General features: G+C 50.0%; 1 protein-coding gene across 1 annotated transcript in view; it reads right to left on the bottom strand.

Moving 5' to 3' along the window:
* The window catches only part of Lrrc38 (leucine rich repeat containing 38), a 31,294-nt gene extending 29,585 nt beyond the window's left edge, over positions 1 to 1,709 (bottom strand). Inside the window, exon 1 of the mRNA XM_029557665.1 lies at positions 576 to 1,709. Within this exon, the coding sequence (XP_029413525.1) occupies positions 576 to 1,218 (643 nt within the window). The 5' untranslated portion in view covers positions 1,219 to 1,709. The remainder of the gene's footprint in view (positions 1 to 575) is intronic.
* Positions 1,710 to 17,589: the final 15,880 nt, after the last annotated feature.

The following is a 17,589-nucleotide window of genomic DNA, read 5'->3' as shown; positions in this document are numbered from 1 at the left end:
GCAGAGCTATAAATCATTTCTGCCTGCCTGGCCCTCCCAGGCTGTCTTGGTCCCCCCCCCCCCCCCCAATGAACATTAGAGCCAAGTGGAGCTGGGAGTAGGGGCACCAAGCTAAGATGTGGGCTGAGGAACAGCCTTCAAAACTGGCTGGCTCCTCTCTGCCTCTGGGTCCGGAGAATGGTGCTATGTCCAACGCATTATGGTGTTTTCAACTAGGAGCACCCATAGTGGACCATACCCATCTGTCCCTAGGGCCCAAAGGCTAGGGGAGAGAATTTGGACCACATAGTGATGGCAAAAAGGCAGAACCTGAACTTGGGAATGAGGTGAAGAAGTAACAGAAGAAACCCGGGCGAATTTTGGTTCTGTTCTTTCCCAAGCCGTTTGCCAACAGAAATCCAGAAGACCTACAACAGGCAGGTAATGTTTTAGCGTTACACCCACAGGGGCTCTAATCCAGGAGAATTGCTAGTGAGCACCCAACCCGAGGCCCCTCACCCCCAGACTGTGCTGGCCTCTCCCTGCCCCCTCCACACCCCAGCTCAGCCCTGGCTTCCGGCCTCTCCCTGGCTCACCTTTGGGCAGCTTGGACGGGTTCTCCTGGATCCAAGAGAAGAGGTGGGCGAAGTCGCAGTCGCAGAGCCAAGGGTTCCCGTCCAGGCGCACCGTGCGCAAAGCGGGCAGCGTCTCCAGGGCGGCCACGCTGAGGCTGCGCAAGTTGTTGTTGTTCAGTTCCAGCACCTGCAAGGACTCCAGGCTCTCGAAGGCAGCCTCGTGCACGCCAGCCAGACGGTTGTTGGCCAGGCTCAGCTTGACCAGCCTCCCAGCGGAGCGGAAGGTGCCTGCGCCCAGCTGGGTGAGATTGTTGTAGCTAAGGTCAAGGAAGGCGAGCTTGGCAGAGCCGCTGAACGTGCCCTCCTCCAGCGAGCGCAGCGAGTTGTTCCTGAAGTCCAGATAGACCAGGTCGCCGTGGAAGATGAAGAAGTCCTCGGGGATCTGCTGGATGCGGTTGCTGGCCACCAGCAGCTTGCGTACGTCCAGGGGGAAGGGATCCGGTACGCTGGGCAGCCCGCGATCGCTGCAGTCCACAGTGTGAGGGTCCGTGCAGGTGCAGCCAACGGGGCACGCGCATCCCGGCCCGAGCAGCAGCAGGAGGCTGCCGAGCCCCAGCGCCACGGTGGCACCCGCGGGGCGGCGGGGGACAGCGCGGGGACGCATGGCCCCGGGACCCGGGAGGACGCGGCTCTCCGGGACTAGGCAGGCGCAGCGGGAACCCCGACTGCCGTGCACCGGGAGTCCGAGGGTGACGGGGCGTTGGGGGGGGGGGCTGCGCCTAGGCGTGCGGGGGCGACGAGCGCGGCGGGGACAGAGCGACCCGGGGTGTCCGGGCGGCGAGGGAGGAAGGAGAGGTGGGCAGGCAGCGGCGAGGTGCTTGGCGCTGGAGTCACCCGCGCGGCAAAGGGACCCGCTGGAGCATCCCGGGACACAGGCGGAGACCTCAGGGGGAGCCCAGCGCGACCCCTTTCCGGCAGGGAAATGGGACCTGTCGCTCAGACCTGGCCAGCGGCGCTGAGCGACTAAGTTCAAAGACCGATCCCTGGAGCGATTTCCATAGGGCGTGTCTGGGGCATGCGCCCCGCGCGCCTCCCTCCATCCCCACTTAAGGAGCAGGGCCCAGGTCACTCAAGATCGGTGTCCTGAACAATCCCCGCGGGCTATCAAGTCCCCTCCTGAGGCTGCCAAGCTGAGTTAGGGCTGGACTCCAGGGTGGTTGGGTTTCCCCCTCATTCCTCCCTCCTCCCAGCTGCGTTTGGGAGATCTCAGTGAGAAGGAGTGTGTGAGCTCGGCAGGATGCTGCCAGGTCCTTGCTGTGATCGGAAGGATGGCCAGGACCAGTCAGCATTTTCCATGCTGGTCCTGAGCTCGGCGATGGAACTGGCTATCCTCAGAGGACGGATCTGCTCTGGGTCTGAGCAAGGCCCAGCAGAGAGGCCCTCCTGACTAAGGTTGGGAAGAAGTTGTGTCACCTGAGTCCAGAGCCTGGTGAACCCCCCTGAACTGTAAAGCCATCTGTGAAATGGGGAGAGTAACTGTTATCTCATCACTAGGTGTGAGGACTCGGGAGACCAGAAGAGATGTCTGGGAATTATCTACTGCCCTTCCCCTCAAGTCCTTCAGTTTTGGTGGTCTAGGAAGGTGATCAGAGCTATACCAAGTCTCAGAGGCCAGCCCAGCAAGTGGTGAGGTTGGACTTAGTAATGGCATTCCTTCCCAAGCTTCCAAGCACCCATCCCCATTTCTCTTTCTTTCCTCCCACCCCAGTTTAGAAACTTTTCCTTTGGGAAAGCCCCCACAGAGCCACGGGGGGATTGTCCTGCTTGTGACTATTTTAATTCAAAGACCCTGGAATTGACAGGCTCCCTCTGGCCCAAAATAACCCAGGGACCAGCTGTCAGCAACAGGCCCCCATGGACCCTGCCCTTGCCTCTGGCTCTGCTGGGATTGGTGGGGACGGTTATTCCAAAGCCCCAGAGCTAAGCTTGGGTATTTTTTCCAAAGGCACAGCCAGTTGGTGCCTCTGAGCCCTGGGATCAGGCAACTGAGCCTCTGGGATGGAGCCAAGGGTCCAAGGGGAGAGAGTTTGCAGGTGTGCTGGGAGAAGTTGGGCCCCTCAGGATCTTCCCCTGCACATATCCAGGCCACCAAGTGAGACTTCAATCCTGACTTGAGTCCCCACTCTCCCAAGGTCCCCAGTATGCTCCTGCAGTCCCCAGCTTCAGAGGTTGCCCCGACCCCTCCTTTCTGGTCTCACCCTCTTGAAGAGGTGGTGCTGGGAGGGAGGGTCTGGGGTGGGTAAGGGTGCCTGAGCTGCACTGGTGATATTGAAGGGCCTGGGGTGGGTAAGGGTGCCTGAGCTGCACTGGTGATATTGAAGAGCCACTCAAGGTGCAGGCCAGTGACAGGATAAACCCATTGCCTCCACCCCCAACTCTGCCAAAGCACCCCGAAAACAGCTGCTGTCCTTCCCAACCTCAGCCTTCCCTCTGGCTGCTCGTACCAGGGCTGAGGGACACCCAGTCCCTGTTTGAGCATCATTTTGTTTTGTGACACCTGATTGGTTGGTCTGCAGTTTTGTCCTTCCTGTGCCTGAAAGTCTGAGTGTGCACAGGAGCCTTCAGGCCAAGGAAGGGGTCTGGCTAGCCGCAGCCCTACCCTGTGAGTCAGCTCCCTACCCGTCCCCTGGTGTCTGGTCCTGGTTCTGCCACTGACCACAGGATCACAGGGCAACTCACTCAGTCTTTTTGAAGACTCCTCACACTTTGTTAAAGATCAGCTCTTCAGGGGCTGGAGAGATGGCTCAGCAGTTAAGAGCACTGGTTGCTTTTGCAGAGGACCCAGGTTTGAATCCTAGCACTCACATGGTGGCTAATAGCCATCCTAACTCCAGTTCCAGGGGATCCAATGCCTCTTCTGACCTCTGTGGGCATTGCACAACATGGGTGCACTTACACACATGCAAGAATCCCAGCACCCACTTGGCAGTTAACAACTGTCTGTAATTCTAGTCCCGGGGGATCCAACAGCCTCTTCTGACCTCCGAGGGCATTGCATGACAGGGGCGCACTTCCCTACATGCAGGCAACACACATACACATAAAATAAAAATAATTTTTAAAAATTATTATTTCAAATAATGAATTTTAAAAGTTTTTCAAATCAACTCTTCAAATTTCAGTCTGGTGAAAAGTGGGCTTTTATCTAGGTCACCTAGAATAAACACAGCAATTCTTGGCAGTAAACTTGGTGCCTTGAAGTGGGTCTTTTGTGCTGAGCAGACACTTTTAACTGGCACTCACAGATGACTTGATCAATGAAATGGTGAATTTCTACCTAACACATACGGTATGTCACCGGTAAACTCATGCAAAAAGGGGCCACGTATCTCTATTAGCAAAACAACACAGGGGCTTCTGGAAATGGAACCACTGAGAAAGGCCTCTCCTGGCCTTGACTCCCTCATCCTGACATGGAGAAGAAAATGTTTCCTTTCCCCTTGCACAGACAGCGAGAGGGCATGAGGGCAATTATTTGTATGAAAACGTGACTTGAAAAATGTTGGAGAAGTCACTGCATGGGAGAGTGACCACACATCTCCCCGTGGAAGGAACTCCTTGCATTTTTGCTTAGAGTGTCTCTGCAAAGTCCCTCAGATTCAAATCTAAGTGGGTTTTTTGTTTTGTTTTGTTTTGTTTTGTTTTGTTTTTATTGTGTCAACAGGGTCAGACACAGCTGAGGCTCGTCGGGACCAGGACCAGGAGGTCCCCCATATTAGAGGATTCTCATTCCTTGGGAGAATGGAAGCATGACCTCAGCAAGGTCATGCGGTGAGTCAGGGACTGGAGCAGGAAATAAAACACAGTCATTGTGGGTCCCCACCTGCTCCACTCTCCCTGTGTCCTCTCTGGAGGGGGCCTCTTAGGATGACAGAATGAAGTGCAGGTAAAGAGACCTGGAGAAACTTCCAGAGAGTCTGTTGGTCAGCAGCACTCTTGTGTTTACTTTCTGAGGCAACGCCTGGTGGTTCCTGTTCAAGGGGTTTAGAGCCATAAAGTGCCCAAGCTATCCAATGGATGCTTTACAAACTTAAGGGTCAGGCCAGGGAGATGGCTCAGTGCTTAAAGGAATTTGCTGCCAAGACTGATAACCCCACATGTGGAAAAGAGAGAACCAATCTTGCAAGTTGTCCTCTGACCTCTATATGTGTGCCATGGAACAGGAACACACACACACACACACACACACACACACACACACACACACATTAAATGAATAATAAAAATGCTTTTAAAACATAAAGTCGGGCTAGAGACATGGCTCAGCAGTTAAGAGCACTGCCTGCCCTTGCAGAGGATCCAAGTTTGAGTCCCAGCACATGGCAGCTAACAATTGTCCATAACTTCAGTTCCAGGGGATATGACGCCCTCTTCTGACCTCCGAAGGCATTGCACAACATGGACGCACCTAAATACATGCAGGCAATACACTCATACACATAAAATAAAAATAATAAATAAAATCTTTTTTTTAAAAAAAGTAAGGTCCTCAACCTCCCTCCCTCGACCCCAAAATCCTCATCCCTCCTGTGTTTCCCAAGCTTCAGAGTGCTTGCTGTCTCGTCTTATTCGCATCAAGGAGTGGGGTCTAGGGGAGCTGTGTGTATGCAAGTCCCCTGGGAACCCCCCAGGTGGGGTCTGAGAGCAAAACCAATCCAGCAGCCTGGCTTTCCCACTTTGTTACTAGAGTGACATCTAAATTAGCCAAAGTCTGCCAGAGTGTCAAAGGCTACCATTGGAATGATAAAAATGTGGCTGGTGTTTGGTGATGTCATTTGGATTACTGGTGTGAATCACTTTTGATCAATACCTGCGTGCCTGGGACGGAGAAAGGAGGACACTCTTTTGGCCCCCAGGAGGAGAGGACTCACTATAGCCCTTTGCCTAAAGCAGCTGGACTAAGAACAGGCTTTCTCACTGATGTGTGTGTGTGCCCCCTACTATAAGGCTCAACACAAACCCTCTTGAACTTACCACCACCAGAGGGAGCCACATGCTGCCCACACTGCTAAGAACTGAGAACCCTAGACTCCTGTGTGTGTGTGTGTGTGTGTGTGTGTGCGCGCGCGCGCCAGCGGGAATGCCTGCCTCTTTTTCTCTTCTGGAACTGAGAAATGAATCTTCCACCAGCCTAGTCAGGAGGCAAGGGGGTAATGGATGTAGGGAACATGGGTTTGGAATCAGACACACCTGGGTTAAATTTGGACTCTGTCACCTTGGGCAAGTGACTTGCTTTCTCTTAGACTCAGTTTGTCTACCTCTGAAATGAAATGAATCTTCCACCAGCCTAGTCAGGAGGCAAGGGGGTAATGGATGTAGGAAACATGGGTTTGGAATCAGACATACCTGGGTTAAATCTGGACTCTGTCACCTTGCTTTCTCTTAGACTCAGTTTGTCTACCTCTGAAATGGATAACATGAGGGCCTCTTTCTTTGGGTTGCTATGAGGATTAAATGAGAAGCTGCCAAGGGCTTGGCAGTGAAATTGTCACATGGTCACATAATAACTGATAATCTGTCCTGGTATATTTACCTTTATATCCATAGCAGATAAGACGTCAGGTAAACTCTTTTTGCTCTTTTAGAGTTGAAATGAAGGCCTTGTACATAGGAGGCAAACACTCTAGTGCTGAGCTATGTGCTCAACTGTCTATTGTTTTATAGGGTTTTGCTTTGCTAGTCAGGAGGCAAGGGGGTAATGGATGTAGGAAACATGGGTTTGGAATCAGACATACCTGGGTTAAATCTGGACTCTGTCACCTTGCTTTCTCTTAGACTCAGTTTGTCTACCTCTGAAATGGGATAACATGAGGGCCTCTTTCTTTGGGTTGCTATGAGGATTAAATGAGAAGCTGCCAAGGCTTGGCAGTGAAATTGTCACATGGTCACATAATAACTGATGATCTGTCCTGGTATATTTACCTTTATACCCATAGCAGATAAGACGTCAGGTAAACTCTTTTTGCTCTTTTAGAGTTGAAATGAAGGCCTTGTACATAGGAGGCAAACACACTAGTGCTGAGCTATGTGCTCAACCATCTATTGTTTTATAGGGTTTTGCTTTGTAACCCTAACTGGTCTGGTCTAGAACTCAACCAGTGGAAACACTACCCTCAAATCAGAATTTATTTATTTATTTATTTATTTATTTATTTATTTATTTATTTATTTATTGAGACAGGGTCTCCCTGTAGCCCCAGCTGGCCTCAATCTCACTATGTAGACCAGGCCAGCCTTGAACTCAGAGAGATCTGCCTTCCACTGCCTCCTGAGTGCTGGGATTAAAGGCTTGCTCCACCACGCCCGGCCTTATTTATTATTTTTATTTTATGTGTACAAGTGTATTGCCTGCATGTGTGTAAGTGCACCCATGTTGTGCAATACCACCAGAGGTCAGAAGAGAGTTGAATCTTCTGGAACTGGAGTTATTGGTGGTTTTTAGGTGCAATGTGAGTGCTGGGGACTGAACCTAAGTCCTCTTCAAAAATAGCCAATGCTGTTAACCCCTGAGTTATACCTCCAGCCCCTAAATTTTTTTTCTGATTTTTTATTACATATATGTATGTAATTATTTGTGTGGGAAAGGTATGTGTGTGCCACTGTGCACATGTGGAGGTCAAAGGAAAACTTGCCAGAGTCGATTTTCTCCCTCCACTATCTGGGTTCAGGGAATTGAACCCAGTACATTAGGCTTGGCAGCAAGCACCTTTACTCATCTTGCCAGCCCTCATGTAAAGTTTTACCTGAAGAGTCTCAGGTCAAAAACTCAGTGCTGATCTCTCTGGAATTTATTAGTCATTGATATCCTAACATTCTAGATTCAGCTTTAGTAAATCCCTGCCTGAACCATTACTGTCATAGGTGCACCTCAGAGAGACAGACAGACAGACCACACACACACACACACACACACACACACACACACACACACACCTTCACCAGCTCTGGGGAACTTTTGTGCACAGGGTGCATGCACAGTTTCCCTACACTTTACTCATTGGCTTGGTTGGTCTGAGGGTGGACAGGCTGATGGGACCCAGGACGTGGCCTGTCACAAGGTGATACATGCTTTCTTGCTCTCCTGGGATTGAACCTGGGGCTTTGTACATGCTAGACAAGCACTCTAGCACTGAGCTAAAAATCCCAGCCCATTGTCCTGGCACAAGGAGATATGTACTCCCTGCTCAAGGCAAGTGCTCCTAATGCCAGGAAACCATCCAGCCAATGTGCAGGGCCAGAGGAACTAACGCCACTCAATTTGTTCCAGGAGAAAAGCAAGAGTCCCGACTCTAGCATCCCATAGGCAGCAGGCATGTGTCCCAGCAAGCCCCAGCAAGCCCCAGAGTCCCCACTTCCTCTTCACTCGTGGCTATCAGCTATCCATTGGCACAACCCCTTCACCATTACCTCCTTCTCCTAGCTGTGCAGTCCCTAACTGGCCATCTAATGTCCACTCCTGCCCAACCCCCACTTATGCTCCCAACATCCAAGGAAATCAGATTGACCGTTGATAACAGACTATGCCTCTTCCCTGCTCAGACACCTCTGATGGGCTCCTGTGTATGACAGGAAGAACTCTAAGATGATCCCAGGATCCCACCTCCAAGTTTCCTTGAGTGGGGGGGTGGGGCCTGTGGTTATGGTAACGAAGGATAGTGGCTTCCACCTTGCCAGCAGACTGTCACCTCCTTAGTTTGCACGATTTGATGGAGCTGCCAGCTTGGAGTGGTCCTTATGGTAAGGATCGGAGAATGACCCCAGAACAACAGCCCATGAGGAACCTAACCTGACCAGTATCCACATTAAAGTGGAGCCGTTCTGCGGTAGAAGCTGAGGCTGTCCACAGGCCGGTCAACACCCTGTCTGCACCCTGTGAGACATCCCAAAGTAGTTTCTCACCCAGAAAAACTGAGATGAAACAATATCTTAGGTTTTAGTTGTTTTTTATTTATTGTTCTTATGTGTATGAGTGTATTGCCTGCATGTGTTAAGTGCACCTGTGTCGCACAATGCCCACAGAGTTCAGAAGAGGGCTTCAGATCCCCTGGAACTGGAGTTACAGATGATTGTTAGCTGCCATGTGGGTGCTGGGAATCGAACCCAGGTCCTCTGCAAGAGCAGTCAATGCTCTTAACCGCTGAGCCATCTCTCCAGGCCAAGTTTTAAGTTGTTAAATGGGAGTGGATGTGTAATTTGTTATACAGTAATAGCTAACTAATACACGATGGCACCTGAAGTAAAATCCCATCAAGTCTTATGCAGTTTGGTTTGTTCCTTTCTCACCCTACTTGAAACCCTTGTGGTGAAGCCTGTGGTTCACCAACCTCCAGTTAGTCTGGTCTTCCTGTGCATCTTATTTCCTACTGGTTTCTACTACAGGACTTTACCCTAGCTATACCCTCTGCTCAGCCAACCTTCCCCAGCTCTTGCCTTGATTGGTGCCATTCTGTCGTTTGGGTTTTCTCAGCCCAAATGTCAGCTTTTCTGCTGACCTTCCTTCCCTGACTTCCAGCTTCCCCCTGACACAAGGTTCCCTTGACGTCTCTTGATCAGAGCACTTACTATCAATGGACACAGCCTCATGAGTGTTTACTTCTTCACTCTGCCTTCCCCCATTCAAACGGAAATGGGACACAGGGTTCTCTGAGGAGAGCCATAGAACAAACAGTTACAGAGGGTGTTTACTAGAGGCTTACAAGACAGCAGCTGGGCAGCCCAGCAATGTCTGTCCTCACCCTGGAGAGGCTGCCTGCTCAGTCCAGGAGGTTGGATGCCTGAGCAATCTCAACCTGGCACCGAAGGCCTGCAGGATTCCTGGAGAGCAGTTGGTGTGTCAGTCCACGTTGGCCAAAGAAACTGGATTCCGACGTCAGCGGTGGACAGCAGCAACAGCAAGACACTCGCACCCACCCAAGAAGCAAAGGCCGGCATCTTGTTCACAACTGGGCCGCCACTGGAAGGCACCACCCACTCTCAGGGAGGGTCTTGTCCCCTCAGCACATCCTTGCTGGAAATGCCCCCAGGGTTCTTAGTTGAGTTGGATCCCATCAAGTTAACCATCAAGATTAACCGTCACAGATACTTTATCACAGTTCCTAGAATCCCAGAATGTAATGTATGTTTAATTCATTAACGAATTGTATGTTTAATGTTAATTGTATGTATGTTTAATTCATTAACAAATTGCCACCTGTAAATGATGTTTCTCCTCCAGGTTTCACCTTGCCTTCCACAGTGTCGCACCTGGAGATGACAGATGTTCCTGTAGCCTGGTCTAACAAGGCGTGGTCCCATGAAAGGCAAAGGATGTGTGTGGGGAGCACAGAGTACCCCGGTGCTTATTCCTGCAGTAGCTTGGGAATTTGGGGCTCCTCCTAACACATTTCTGGCTCCTGTTCAACCCGTCAAAAGCAGGCAGCACTCTATGGCTTTACCCTACCGCCCCCCAAGCCTTCACCAAACCCTCCTCCTCATGGTTAATTTGGCTCTAACCATGATATACATTTGTTTAAGGAAACGTCTTTCCAAAATTATCCTGATCCCTTTGATTCACTGTCTTGGGGGAGTAAGTGATATGTGAGGTGTGGGATACACAGATGGAGCAGGTCCAGCCCCAGCCCCATCTCAGGGAGCCTTCAGCTCCGGAAGGAGCCACAAGAACTACCCAGATCTGCTGGAGCTCAGGACTTTCATATTGATGTGTAAATCTTGTTTATACTGCTTTACTAAGAGTACTAAAATAGGAGTGGTAAGCTTTGGACTCAAAGCACCAGTTTGAACCACTTGATCGGCATTCAAAGCCAGCAGGTAGTGTGTGTGTGTGTGGGGGTGCGTATATATACATCCGTGTTGGGGATGTGCTCACCTATCCATGCATTTGGAGGCTAGAGATGGTGACTTCGGGTGTCCTCCTCCATTCCTCTCCACCTTGGTCTTTTTGAGACAGAGTCTCTCACTGAGCCTGGAGCTCACCATTTTGTTTAGAGTAGCTGGCCTGCAAGCCCCTGGGATCCGTCTCTGCCTCTATGCTCCCTCCCCACCTCCAGTGCTGGGGTTACAGGGATACATTGCCACATCTGGTTACATGAGTGCTAGGGATCTGAACTCAGGTCCTCATGCTTGTACTGCAAGCACTTTATCCACTGAGTCATTGTCCCAGCTCCAAAGTTAGCATTTCTAAGCTGCTTCTATTCTATAAGCAAGGCCATGTCTCCAGTCCTCCGTTGCTTCGTGTGTAAAATGGGGTTTCGGTATGTGCTTGTAGGTGATGCTGAGGATTTAAAAAGACATTGATGTACGGACTCTCGTCTGCAGGGTGCTGGGGGACCAATGAAGAGGTGCATCCTGAAGGCAGGAGCATTTCCATCCATTCCCACACCCTCAGCAAACTGCCTCTTGCCTGCTTGATATTCCAAAAAAGGGGAAAAAGGGGCATTGAGCTGGATCCCTGGGGGCGGGGAGGACACAAAGATAACAGACAACCAAACAACCTCAGGTTCTCCGGGTGACTCAGTCTCCTTGAAGTGACAAGATGAAGGGCAACAGCAGAGGACAAACAACTCAGACACACTGTTTACCACAACTGACCAGCAAGCGCCTCCAGCCTGTAAATGCCACCAGTGTTTACAGCAGCCAAGGATGTGTACGCCAGGGTGACCAGGGAAAGGTACATCTTGACACCATTTTCCGTATTTCCCAATTGGAATATGCAGCCGTGTGGCTTCACGCTTCTGTGCTCTGGCACACAGCGTCCCTTCTGCCGGTCCACCTGGCAGGCTCCTGCTCACCCTTGGAGATTCAGTGCATTCCTCTGTGTGACCTTGACTTTCCCAGGAATAGCCAGCTCTTTCCTCTTCCGTATCTCTCAGTCAGCCCAGCCTCCTGGGCCTGTCCTTGTGCATGGGGCATGGTGTTTCTGGGCGATACATTTGGCTCTAGTTCTGAACGGGTTCAGGGCTCTGGGGTGAGAAGAGAGAGCGAGGACATCAAGAAAAGGTTTTTGTGAGCAAAGACGACTCTGTCCTCTCTGTCCTCACATCCTGGAGCCCTGCAGAGAGCAGAGCCTGAGATGTGCTCCCCGCATCTTTGCTGAATGAATGAACAAGTGCTTGCCTATGGGAACAAATGAGCCTGTGGTCCAGAATGATAATTGGACAAAGTACTTGAAAACTGAACTGCTTTGGAAAGCACATGGTTCTGTGTGATATGAAGGCCCCAGCAACACTGCAGCCCATGGGACGGACTGCAGCTACCCCTGCTTGCTGACAGCCTCCTGTCAGTTCCACCTTTCCTAAGACAGCACAGCTGGGGCTGGGGAGGTAGCTCAGTGGGTAAAGTGCCTGCCGTGTAAGCATGAGGACCTGAGTTTGGATCCCCAGCACCCACATGGAAGCCAGGCATGGTGACATACATGTCTGCAACCCTAGTGCTAGGGAGGCAGAGAAAAGCAGGTCTTTGAAGCTCATTGGCCAGCCAGCCTAGCCAATCAGTGAGCTCCAGGTCCACTGAGAGACACTGTTTCATCCTGGTCACTCACAGAAACCAAGTCTCAAATTGTTCAGGGGCAATTCAGTCTGACAGTTGATGGGCCGGGGACATGTGACTTGTCAATCTCCAGAGCAAGTTTCCTGAGCTCCCTCTGTGACTCTTAAGGCTTCCTCACCTGCATGTAATGTCATAACAGAGAGTCACTTGGTGAACACTGATTGGAAGAGGGCCTACAAGGAGGTTGACTTGAGCTAGACCTTGAGAACTTGCAACTAGTATACCCTTGACCAAAGAACCATCTCTCTTATTGAAGAAGGCTGTTCTCTTCCGTGGAACACTCAGAAGAGAAACTCATTGAGTGGGGAGGGAGGAAAGAGATGCCTGCTTAGTCAACCAGATCAGCCAAGTCAGCCCTGGCTGATCAACGGGGTGACAGAAGTTGCAGCCACATGACCCTCATATCCCAAAGTTTTTATTGCTGCTATTATTACATTTTATGTGTTTATTTTGCAAGAACATGTGCACGTGTGTGGGTGTGGGTGTGTGAGTGCTGCAGAGGGCGTGTGGAGGTCAGACAACAACACGCACGGATCAGTTCTGTCCTTCTATTATGTAGGTCCCAGGGATCGAACTCGGGTCATCAGGCTTAGCGGCAAGCCCCACTTACCCTCTGAGACCTCTCACTGGCTCCATAGCCTAAAGTTTTAGATCTTGCATCTGTCACTCCTATCTGACTGCTGAATGGCATTACTGTCATCACTAGCCTCCTCCACCATCTCGGGCGTCCTCACCTATGTGCCCACCTCTCCCCGCCAGGTGTGTCTTTCAGAGAGGACAGATTGAAACCCTGACAAAGTAGAGCTTGGCATAGCAGAAAGTCACCAGGATTCTGTCTAGTAAATGTGGAGGAGGTACTCACAGACTATTTTTATGTGAATGTGTATGTGATTTGCATATGCTTGCCAAAGTCATCCCACAGAGTTCATGGAACAGACAATTCTGGATAAAGCTATATCTCTGCCAATCAGCAGCAGAGTAGACACATTCGTGGTCAGGGCAGCCAGGACTTCTGACATTCTAACCGTCTAGCCAGGCTTTGATTCCAAATGAAATCATTTCTGCATTCCTGAAGATCTCAGAGGCTTGCAGAAAATATGACACTTTCTCAGTAATAATAGTCACCATGACCCTAATAATACCTGGCAGTTACTGAACACTTACATGCCAGGCAAGGTTCTCTGAGCTTTAAATACAGTGCCTTAATCCCAGTCATCTCAAAGCAGGTCTGATTGTTAACCCCATTTTACAGGGGAGGAGACTGAGACTCATAAGTTTATGGCCACAAGACTAGTCAGTGTTCAAATACAGGCAGTCATACTCTAGGCATTTTGGACAGTGAATGTTGTCTGAGCACCTGCCAGGGATCACCTACTCCCACACTGGGCACAGGACCACGAATAAAGAAGATGAAACGCACCACACATCACACCACTGAGCATCTACAGGTGTCAGTAAGAGTAAGATTGGGCTGCTGTAACAGACAGCCCAAGTTTGTTAAAGAGCACAGGACCACGAATAAAGAAGATGAAACGCACCACACATCACACCACTGAGTAAGATTGGGCTGCTGTAACAGACAGCCCAAGTTTGTTAAAGAACTCAGAAATGGGGGTTGGGGAGATGCCTCAGTCAGTGAAATGTTTGAGTTTGGTCTCCAAATCCATGTTTAAAAGAAAAGGCCTTGGGAGGGCATGGTGGCACACAGCTGTTATCCCAGCATTCAGCAGATGCAGGCGGATCTTTGTGAGTTTGAAGTCAGCCTGGTTTACATCAACAGGGAAAAGAAATACATCCATACATATGTCATGTGTGTGTATGTGTGTAACACTGTTTTATGACTTTAAAATATACTGCTCACCTTGTGATGGTTTTATAAATGATTACTAAAGTCTGTGTTGAAAAGGAATCAAAACTAAAATGAGGAAAGCTATCTTAAGGAATAAATACCACAGTTATGTAGTGGAACATCTGTGTGTAACCGCCTTGCCTGCTAAGATACTCGCAATAAACTCTGTTAAAAAAATCTTAGCTGTAAACCCACCAGCATGTAACAATTCGGGGGACCAGAAACAGTGAAAGGGTTCAATTTAGTTCTTGGGGAGACAACTCCACTCGAGTCCACTGGTATGAAAAACTTTACAGATTCCTCCACATGAGCCTCCTGGTGCCTCTGTGCGTGACAGCTGCCCATGCTTCTGTTCTCCCTAACAATGTAGTAAGTTGCAGGCCAGTCAGGGCTGCACAGTGAGACTCTGTCCCAAAAAACAAAACAAACAGACAAAGGTAAGCACAGTGGTACACACTTTTCCTCCCAGTGCTGGGGAGATGGAGACAGAGGGATCCCTGCGGCTTCCAGGCAAGATGGAAGGCTCTTGAGGAAAGACCACAGAAGTTGTCCTCAGGCATACACATACACACACACATATATACACACACCTGCACACATACATACCTACACACATACACATCTATATACACACCTGCATATATACATGTCTACACATACACATACCTGCATACACACAGATATCTGCACATGCACATACACACATATACCTTCATACACACACCTGCATACACACACACACACACACACACACACACACACACACACACACATCTACATACACACACAAAGAGCTCAAAAATGGATCTTTCTTGAAACAGAGTTCATTCAGGGTGGATGACTCCCAGGCCGGGGCAGCCCCCATTCCAACCACATGGGCATGTAGAGTACCCAGACTCCCTCCATCTCACCCTGCTGCAGAGCACCTCAGACACCTGCCTGGTGAGATTGGGCTGCACCTCCCAGTGCAGGAGGAGGAAGGGATGGGTGAGGGTAGAAGGCTGCACTGGAGCACCAAAGCCCAGCAGGGTGGACTGATGCCCTCTCCTTCCTTTCTGTGAATACAAACCCAGGCCTGTGGCCACCTGTGGCCATGTCTAATTTCTGGAAGAGACAGGGAAAAGGTCAGGCCAAGGCCCGGAGGAAGAAGGCAGGATGGATTTGGATAAGCAGTCAATAGCCTTTGCTGGGTAATGACAAGGGGAGTGGCTGCTGTTTGTCAGATGATGTTGGGGGTGAACAGTGTGAGGAAAGGTAACCAGGGAGAGCTGGAGATGACTGTAGGTTGCATTTGTAGACAAAGTCCTCAGCTCTAGTCACCAGCCTTATCTGACCCAAGCATGTTCATGCACACTGAGAAGACACCAAAGCACTGGGAGAGCCTCGGGCACTTCCTGAACCCAGTAAGGTCAGTTTCCATCCAGCTGAGCTGCCAGGTGCTCTGACCAGGCTCCTGGCTTTGGCTTAAAGGAGCCTCTAGTGTGTTTTAGTGCTAGATCTTGTGCATCCATCCTTTTGTTCTTATCTGGAAAATGCTTTAAGATATCTAGGGCAGGTACTGACATCCCCTTTTGATGAGAAGAGATCTTGAGAGTTTGAAAGATTTGGTTCAGTTAAAAAAATACACTGTAGCTGGGCATGGTGGTGCACACCTTTAATCCCAACACTTGGGAGGCAGAGGCAGGCAGATCTCTGTGAGTTCAGGGCCAGCCTGGTCTACATAGTGAGTTCCAGGCCAGCTAGGGCTACAGAGAGACTCTGTCTCAAAAAGACAAAAAAAAAAACAAACACTATAGGGGCTGGAGAGATGACTCCTTGGGTTCAATTCCCAGAACCCACATGGTAGCTAACAACCATCTGTGGCTCCAGTTCCAGGGGCTACAACGCCCTCTGCTGACCTCCTCTGGCTTTGCACAACACAGGTGCACTTACATACATTCAGGCAATGTTGGGGGACCCTGCTGCTAAGGTTGTAGTCCACCATGTCTGGCGCTAAGGAGTTTGGCGCTGTATGGAGGACTCCCTTTCTCAGCAGGGGCTTCCTGCTCTCTGCCTGACTTATCTGGAAAGTGCCTCCAAGCACAGATGCCTGACCTTATTTGGAACATGACCTTGGGCATAGTTACCAGCAATAAAACTGCCCCCAGGTTTTTTCTATATGATAATTAGGCATTGCCCTATAGCCAGATGATAGGCTCCCCCTGCCACACGTAAATAAAGCATACTATGAGCACCTATCATGTAAAACTTTGGCTGCTGCCAGCACCCTATACTTTTCCCTCACCCCCACTGAATAAATGAGCTGTCTCACTGAAGCTGTCTCCCGGAAAGCTTTTTCCGTCATGTTTACTGGCCGTTCTGACCCTGTTTGTTGCTTCTGCTCCCTTTGTTCTCGTGGGTCTCTGTGGGTTCCAACAGCCCACGAGGGGAGGGAGAGACAAGGCAATACACTCATACACGTAAAATAAAACTAAATGGATAAATAAAATTCACTCTATTGAGCGTCTGTAGACGGGGGACTGGGATAGAAAGGCAAATTAAAAGTGGGGAGATTACTCGGCGCAAAAGGAGCAGAGTCCAAATCCCTAACACCTGTACAAAAAACAGTTGAGGTGCAGCCACATGTGCCTGTAACCCCAGTGCTGGGGGACGGAGACAAGAGCACCCTAAGAGCTCCTCAGCCAGCCAGCCCAGCTTCAGGTTCAGTGAGAGACCTTGTCTCAAGGGAGTAAGGGAGATGGTCACGAAGGAAGATGCTCAGCACCCACCCCTGGCCTCAGCATGTGTGTGCATGGGAGCACACACCTGCACACACACACGTTAACACACAAGTACCTCAGTGTGGTACACGGACACACAGGCAATTTGCAAAGCAGTAATAAAAGGCTGTGCAGGGAGCTGGAGAGATGGCTCAGTAGTTAAAAGCACTGGCTGCCCTTGCAGAGGACCCAAGTTCAGTTTCCAGCACTCACATGGCAGCTAATATGATCATTTACTTATTATTTTTATTTTATGTGTATGAGTGTAGTGCCTACATGTATTTAAGTGCACCCATATCGTGCAGTGCCTGCAGAAGTCAAAAGAGGATGTTGGATCCCTGGAAACTGGAGTTACAGATGGTTGTCAGCTACCATATGGGTGCTGGAACCAAACCTGGGTCCTCTGCAAGAGCAGCCAGTGCTCTTAACTGCTAAGTCATCTCTTCAGCCCCCATCTCCAGGGTTTTGAAGGATGAATAGGAGTGCAAGAAGATGGAAAATCTATCCCAGACAGATATGTTCCACAGAGAGGGAATTACAGTCATAAAACCACAGAGGTCTAATGACTTGAAATGAATCTGCCTATGAACATTTAAGGGGTCAGGGAGTGTAATGTGGTGATTTAAATGAGAATGTCCCCCATAGGCTCCAAGTATTTGTACATTTTGTCCCCAATTGGTGGTACTGTTTTGGGGGGCCTTAGAAGACATGGCCATGCATAGGAAGCATATCACTGGGGGCAGGCTTAGAGAGTTCTTAAGCCTTGACAGATCTTGAGCCACTCCCCTGCTTCCTGTGCCTGCTTGAAGATATGACAGCTTAG

Source organism: Nannospalax galili, unplaced genomic scaffold, assembly GCF_000622305.1.
Source record: "Nannospalax galili isolate Female #2095 unplaced genomic scaffold, S.galili_v1.0 scaffold1028, whole genome shotgun sequence".
NCBI lineage: Eukaryota > Metazoa > Chordata > Mammalia > Rodentia > Spalacidae > Nannospalax > Nannospalax galili.
Note: the sequence above shows the minus strand (reverse complement) of the source record. Positions and strands in the feature narration are given on the sequence as shown.